General features: G+C 39.2%; 1 protein-coding gene across 1 annotated transcript; it reads left to right on the forward strand.

Moving 5' to 3' along the window:
* Positions 1 to 1,445: 1,445 nt before the first annotated feature.
* On the forward strand, positions 1,446 to 7,301 carry rpain (RPA interacting protein). Its single transcript, XM_080009779.1, has 7 exons — positions 1,446 to 1,630; positions 1,743 to 1,934; positions 2,950 to 3,022; positions 3,132 to 3,249; positions 3,411 to 3,474; positions 5,338 to 5,478; positions 7,201 to 7,301. The coding sequence occupies exons 1-7, from the start codon at positions 1,559 to 1,561 to the stop codon at positions 7,228 to 7,230; spliced, it is 690 nt and encodes a 229-aa protein (XP_079865905.1). The 5' UTR covers positions 1,446 to 1,558; the 3' UTR covers positions 7,231 to 7,301.
* The last annotated feature ends 366 nt before the right edge of the window (positions 7,302 to 7,667 follow it).

A 7,667-nucleotide genomic window follows, 5' to 3' on the forward strand; every position in this document is an offset into this window, starting at 1 on the left:
GGGTACCTGACCACACCACCAGGCACAGGCATCATCGTCTTACAGGGCCAGGGAGCATTTACGCTGGATGAGGGACCAGTGGCCTCAGTGCTGTTCTCTAATGAAAGTCGATTCACGTTGAGCAGAAAAGATGGCCGCCAACGATGTTGGAGATGTCAAGGAGAGCGCTATGCATCAGCCACTGTTGTCACCAGACGAGCCTTTGGTGGTGGTGGTGTTACAGTGTGGGCAGGTGTGTCTAGTCAATACAGAACTGCCCTACACATTGTTAATGGTACAGTGACAAGCCCATACTACCTGAATAACATCATTAATCCAGTCATTGTGCCCCTGCATGAACAACACAGGCCTCATTTCATCTTCATGGACGACAATGCTCCAGCTCATCGAGGTCGCATCATTAGGGAACGGCTGCTGGAGCCTGGGGTACCTCAAATGGAGTGGCCTGCACTTTCTCCAGACCCTGAATCCCATAGAAAACCTATGGGATCAGCTGAGTGGCCGTGTTGAGGCTCGTAACTCTGTACCCCAGAACCTCAATGACCTGAGGGCCACACTTCAAGAAGAGTGGGGTTCCATGCCTCAGCAGACAATAAGTCGACTTGTGAACAGCATGAGACGTCGTTGTCAAGCTGTAATTGATGCTCAAGGGCACATGACAAGTTATTGAGACATTGACATTTTTTGTTGTGGTTTACCCACCACTGTTGTTGGCTTTTGTTTCAATAAATTGTTTGAGATGAGGAAATCACCATTGCATGCTTCTACTTAAATGCCCTACTTTCATGATATAATATCACTGTAGTGTGAACTTTTTACATTTTCCATAAATTTCACCCGAAAGCCAAATATCCCTAACTTTGTGTGTGTGTGTGTGTGTGTGTGTGTGTGTGTGTGTGTGTGTGTGTATATATATATTTATATATAGTAATTGATTCAAATGAACGTGTGTTTTTGTACATGATGTATGTTTTGTCATGTATGTCATTGCTGCTCCAACACTGGAATTTCCCTTTGGGAATTAATAAAGTATCTTTATCTTATCTTATGTTATCTTAAACACTGTATTTCATTCCTCTTCCTTCACGATTGACATGTATGTGGTGGAGTGTGATAGGGCAATGAGGAAAAAAAGGAAAATTTCAGTTTATTTGCATTTGTACAGCACATTCCGTATACAGACATAAAATACATTATACAAAAAGCAAAGAAAAATAACGGCATAGAAAGACACACACACACAGATATATAATTTGAGAATAGACAGATAAGGAAAAGAGAAATATATAACTTATCTGCCTTTTCTTATTGTTGCCTATTCTTCTTTCACCTACAACTCAAACTTGACATGTTTTTTTTAACTCTCAGGAGACAATGAAACGTCTCATCCTGTCAAGCAACGTCCGGTCACGTGTCAGTGACGTCAAATCCCGTGACAATCGCCGTCCCGCTCAGGACCCAACGACCCTGTTGACGCCGCGCGGTCGAGCCGCCGTCAGCCTGTCCCGCGCCTGCCTGTCCCGCAGGAGTGCTCTGTTTTTCATTGCAGGAACTCAAAATGGACACTTTGAACCGACACCGCGCCCTTTACAAGGAAACGACTCCGCCATGGAAGGAGACATATCGCAAGGTGAGAAAAAACAAGTTGTGTAGCATGGTAGCGTCCAATGGCCGGGTTTCTGCGCGGCGTCCAGGCGGGAATAAGGGCCGCCGTGGTGGCTGTATGTTTGTTTGTTTGTTAGAGGTGTGTGGACAGGTTGAGGAACAGCCGGTCGCGTCTGCTGGAGCGGTATCGCCAGACGGGAGGGAGTCCGCAGCGCTGCGGCGCCGACGGCTCCGCCCTCGTCCGGGAGGTGATGGAGGAGGAATGGAGCGCGCTGCAGTCAGAGGACCGGGGACTGCCGTCGTTATGGGGATCCAGTGGCTTAGGAGAGGTGGGCCCCCCCGTCCGTTTCTCTCTTAGGTCGTTTTTTTTTTTCCCCCAATGTGTTGGGAAACGTGTTGTTCTGTCTTTTCAGGCCACGACTGTGATCTTCAGAAACTCTTAAGTCAGGACTGGAGCTGCCTCATGGAACTGCATGAGGCCGGCTTATTAAGTTCCCTGGCAGCAACACACTCACTGTTGTTATTGTTCCACATCGTATTATTAAGCTATTTTGTCTGGAAATAGACACTAGATAGGTGTGTGTGTGTGTGTGTGTGTGTGTGTGTGTGTGTGTGTGTGTGTGTGTGTCAATGAGACAGAGATGACCTTATATTTGAATTATTAAAGATCACATTGCAAATAGATCATATTTGTTTTCCGGGAAGTCCTTGAAAATCTAAAAAATACATAGTGCTTAAAAAAAGGACTTGAAACTCGCTGAATTTCATGTTGTAATGCCAGGATGAACCCTGTTTTCAGTTCTCTGGCCCGTGGGCATGGAACGAGCTACAAAACACCCTTAAACGTTGTCTCTTTGGATAAGTTAAAAGAAGGGGTTAAAAGTATTGGTAATGATATTGGAGATTGTAATTGCTTTACCTTCTTGATTTCTACCCTTTTAACATTGTAAATGTTTGTTTTATATGGTATTGTCCTGCCTTTCATGTTGTGTTTTCATGTTGAGTAGTTAGTGATGCTGTCTGCTTCTTCCGTTATTTTCTTAGCCAGGCTTCTCTTACAAGAGAGATTGTGGATCTCAGTGACACTAAACTGGGAATGTGAAGGTTAAATAAGTGTCCTGGCAGACTTCCACCAATTTCACCAATTATTGTCTAGCGTTAGCAACTACAAAATCTCAAATAGGATCTGCTCTATGAAAAAGCCGTTATATGCACAAATGGCACATTCCCTGAATGGGGAAAAAAACCAAAACGTTGCTGCTCTAGTTGTCACCCTGACAACATTTCTTATTTTCGCTTTGTGAAAATGTAATTAACTAGCGTTGATTCTCCCTCATTTAATAGATGTTGGGTTTCATGAAGGAGTACGATGAACTGGCGGTACTTGATGAAATCCAACAGGAGCTCTTCTCACAAGGTAACAAGATGGAAGGATGGGTACTTTATTCATCTCCGGAGGGAGATCAATGTTGTTTTTTTGTGTCTGCGCTGTCTGTAAAGATGCATTTGGTGTTTTTCTGCATCAGAGCTCTCTATCATCAGTGAATATGAGAGAAACCTCCAGTTTGAGGAACAGTATATATCGTCTATGGTTGAAGGGATGGAGGAAGAGCAAATGTATATTATCTGCCCCATATGTCACATGTAAGTCAGTCGAAAGACTCATTATATTAAAAATGACACTTCACTCGATTGTGTTGAGGATCAGTATCTGCAATATTTGCATTTTATAACAATGCATTTTTTTGGGCATATGACAATTTTACACTTGTTACAACAATAATTCTTTTTCTTCGTCTTTTAAGGAACAATCTGAACATCAACAGTCGTTTTACCTCCTGCCTCTGTGGACTGTACATTAACACAAGGGTTGGTACTGATCTGGATAAAATGATGTCTAATGTCGAATAATGTCCCTTTTTAAATCAATGTTTTTTAAACAAAACCATTTTTTTCACAGACATTTATGCATTGAACACTGATATATTGAAAAGGTTAACAAACAAACATTTCTTATATGCAAGAACTGCTTCATAATTTACAAGTTTGTTTCATGTCTTATTGAAGACAGTATTTATGCATTATTTATATATATATATATATATATATATATATATATATATATATATATATATATATATATATGTATATGTGTTAATGAATGAGGCCCAATAATTACATTCAGCCATATTCTCTTATCAAAAACAAATACTGTATTTTCACAAAGGAAGGAATGGTTTATCTCGGTTTCATTCTCACAGCACTCCAGCGTTTTCTCCATACTGGATGTGTGGCTTTATGCTCCCTTCATGAGTTCAATACAAGTAAAGGGGGACGAATCCACAATCCACGCGTGTACAAACTCACTCCATATTTCGGGCAAAGCTGTTATGTTGCAGAAAATTGCTCAGTTTAGAGGAGTGCCACCAAAGAAAGACAAAGCACTTGCCTACATTTCTCTCCCTTGTGTAAAAGCATTGCGTTTATTTATCTATTTATTTATTTATTTATATATTTCTATTTATTTATTTTTTGTTTAGCGACATGTGAGGTTGTTTTACAGAAACGGCACAACTATTAGCAACACGTCCTGTCAAATACATTTTTTCACAGACAGTAAAGTGCACAAATAACTTATTGATATCTTAGTGCACACTTATATTTTAGGAGTGTAGTAAATACACAGGTCATATAGCATACAGAGCTCTATAGGTCACACATTCACAAAGTTGGACTGCTTGGTATACGGGAGCATGGAGCCGCTCATCCAGTATGGAGAACAGGCTGGGCTGCCACGGCAATGAAACATGAGAAGTGACAATAAATAAGGGATAAACTTAATAAACATTTTAACCATTTCTTTAACCGCATGTGGTCTACCTTTCTACATTCAGCCTTATTGTAATCACAACAATTGCGTTTTCTTGGTAGATTAAGTAGCCTTCACCTACATGAGCTGTGCAGCTTCATTGTGGATAAAGACCTTATTTAATTTCATTTCGAGTAAAACTGGGGTCACATTACATGATCATTTTTATTTTATCTATTTATTTATTTATTTCCAATCGTGAACAACAATGAAACGATTGAGCATCGACAAAAATTTGCAGATTTTCTCAATCACACTCGCCCACTTGCTGCTTTCTTTGGCTTCGCCATTGTGCAGGCGCACAATCACATTGACTGTTGAAAATGTATGTTCTTGGTGTTTTGACACACACACACACACACACACACACACTAAAATATTTTGGGAAGACTAGCCCTGACTAAAATCAAACATGTTGGATTGAATCCTGACCTGGTCGATTGGGATCTTATCGAGAGAGAGATTTGAGTCTTTCACTCACACATATCGATGGTCGCTACGATTTTGCAGCATGATTACCACAGACTCTATCTCAAATTGTTGCTAAATCGGCCTTGAAAATCACGTGATGTGGCCCTATATTATGGAAGAAATTGGCTATCCAATTGAAAATCTCCTCTGACCCACCCTTTGACCCTAAACTCTTCTTTAGATCAACAGTTTCTAAAAGTCACTCTATCCAGTTCTCTTTTTTATTAAATCCCACACGTGTTTTCTTTGGAGGAGACGTGTTGAAGATGTTACTCTGAACAGGCCTGCATTCCGGCACATATCAGAGTCATTGTTTTGTAGATCATGCCTGTGACCCGATGTTGAGGCTCGAAACCGTGGTATACCTAACGTGTTTCCCCTAATGCCTTCAGCAACGCAACGTCACTCCTGAAGCGCTGCGGAGTCTGCTGGAGTCCAGAGTCTCGGAGCACACGGAACACTGCCTCCACAACCCCAACTTCTCCTTGGCCACGGACACAGACACCACCTTCAACCTCATTATAAGCTGCCAGGTAACTCGATCAACTCCATTCATACTGCTAAGCCAATAAAAAAATAAAAATAAAATAATGAAATTATAGTTTTAGTGGTTTTAGAAGTTCAAATATGCTGTTTTTAGAACAATCACAGTTGGTTGTTGTCGAGGTGAAGTAGTGTTATCACAGTGTATTGTGGGATATGCTTGCCACCTGGTATATAGAGTATGTATTCATCCTCATACTTTTGACTTGATATATAATTTTGACTATATATCTTTTATTTATATATTTTTATTCATTTATTTTTTGATGGAATTACAAAGACGATACCAAGCAAACATGCTGAGCCTTGGTTGGAAAACTATAGTTGGTTCTATTTAGTCCAATTTTTAAATGGTAATTTAAACAACTAACTGATCAGTGCTCTCCCTTATTTGATGGACAAATAGCCTACACGGCCAGCCATATATCATGAAACTGTTGAATTATGTTACAGTAGATAATACTACTCTACACAGCACCATAGCAATGACCATAGGCGCTACCCCTATGTCTGACTTTGTTCGAAAATATAAGGGGGGAAGCCGAAATACCGATGCCAGAGAGGCGGACGGAACCAAGTACGGAGTGGCACACAGATAAGGCCCATTCAGTTGCGCGCATAAAGAGGATGTATGTGGATGTATGCGCGCAACATTTTTATAAAACATAATACATTTCTGCTGAAACACTGCACAACAAAATTTTAGAGTCATTTTGGTGTGACTGTCCATTCACTGGTATGTCTACTCCCCCCTAGTGACCATGCACATAAGTGCTCCATGCACACAAGCTTGATCTGAATCATTTCACAAAACAAGGCCAAAGTCAGACCATTCTGTTTTGTTTCTAAAGGTGCAGTGTGTAGAATTTACAGAAGCCACTTGACAGAAATTGAATATAAGACTTAAGTTTTAGGGTTGCCGTGGTTAACATTGTTACATGGTGTTTGGCATACACCGATGTTTTTATATTTTTATTTTATTTTTTTAAATATAAATGAATGAAAATGAATTCAAATAGTTTTCGCATATCAGCGCCAACGTTAATAAAAAAAACAAAAACTAAAAAAAACAACTTTGTAAAATACTAAGCATGTTATCAATACTTAGTCACATGCTACAAAAGTGAAATTGGCTGCTTCGTGCGCACACAGCAGCGTCGCAGCACAATCTGTGGAGTCACATTTCACTTATCAGGAGGAGGAGAGAAGTGAAAGAAGGCCCTAAAAGACCTTAGATCAGGTCTAGGTCGGGACCTGTCTCCCTCCACGCGTTTGCGCCCGTGCTTAACGTAAAATTGTGATCGCCGCATGCCTAATTAAAATAATTTCTTATCGTCTCTCATGGTTTCTGACTACCGGTATTTACTATATACTGTTTTGTACTTTTTTATTCTTTATTTTTGGCTGTTTGTATATATTTGACTTTTTATTTTTATTTTATATTATTATTATTAATTTTTTTAATTCTCTTTATTTTGATCTGAGGGTTTTTCTTTTTCTAATGCTAATCATCTGTAGTGTAACCTCACCAGAACAAATTACCCCGGAAATAAACAATTCTGACTTTGTTACTCAAATTCATATATTTATGATTTGTGTGTCGGATGCAGATGCTGGCATTAAAAAAAAATGGCCAAAGCATATTTCTAGTTAATAGACTTCATTTGCTGATTTTTAAAAACTTTATTTTTTTATTTTTATTTTTTTTTTAGGCTTGTGACTACCTGTCCATCGTTTTGTGAAGCTGGCTGGTGAAAGCAGATGTTTTAGATGTCTTTCTTTTCCTTTGTGCAATAAAGATTATTTTAATATATTGTTAGTTTTTACCCTTTGTTTTTATTTAAGTTAGTTGCTGACGATAAGTGTTGCACTAGCTTCACTGTATTAAAATGAGCTTGGCATGATCATGAAGTTGTTTTAAATTGGAAAGTATAATGAAGTTGCTTAAAAAAATAATCTTGCTCTATATATTTCACCAACTTCCCGTTGAGACGGTAGGTTTTTAATTAATATACTTCATTAATTCCTATAAAAACATTTTTTATATTTATTCACACTTATCTCGGTTATTTCCCACAGTCATCTAGCCTAGCGTTGCCAGACCAATTTGCAAATGCGTATTAGTCTGGAATCTCTTGTTTATTTAAAATATCTGTGGACGCACTGGGATAGACCTAAT

The sequence above is a fragment of the Zeus faber genome (genome assembly GCF_960531495.2).
Source record: "Zeus faber genome assembly, chromosome: 11".
NCBI classification, from domain to species: domain Eukaryota; kingdom Metazoa; phylum Chordata; class Actinopteri; order Zeiformes; family Zeidae; genus Zeus; species Zeus faber.

Coding starts and splice junctions, on each gene's coding strand:
- rpain (XM_080009779.1), top strand. CDS start 1,559: ATGGACACTTTGAACCGACACCGCGCCCTTTACAAGGAAACGACTCCG. Junction 1,935..2,949: donor GATCCAGTGGCTTAGGAGAG/GTGGGCCCCCCC, acceptor CTCATTTAATAG/ATGTTGGGTTTCATGAAGGA. Junction 3,475..5,337: donor GACTGTACATTAACACAAGG/GTTGGTACTGAT, acceptor TAATGCCTTCAG/CAACGCAACGTCACTCCTGA.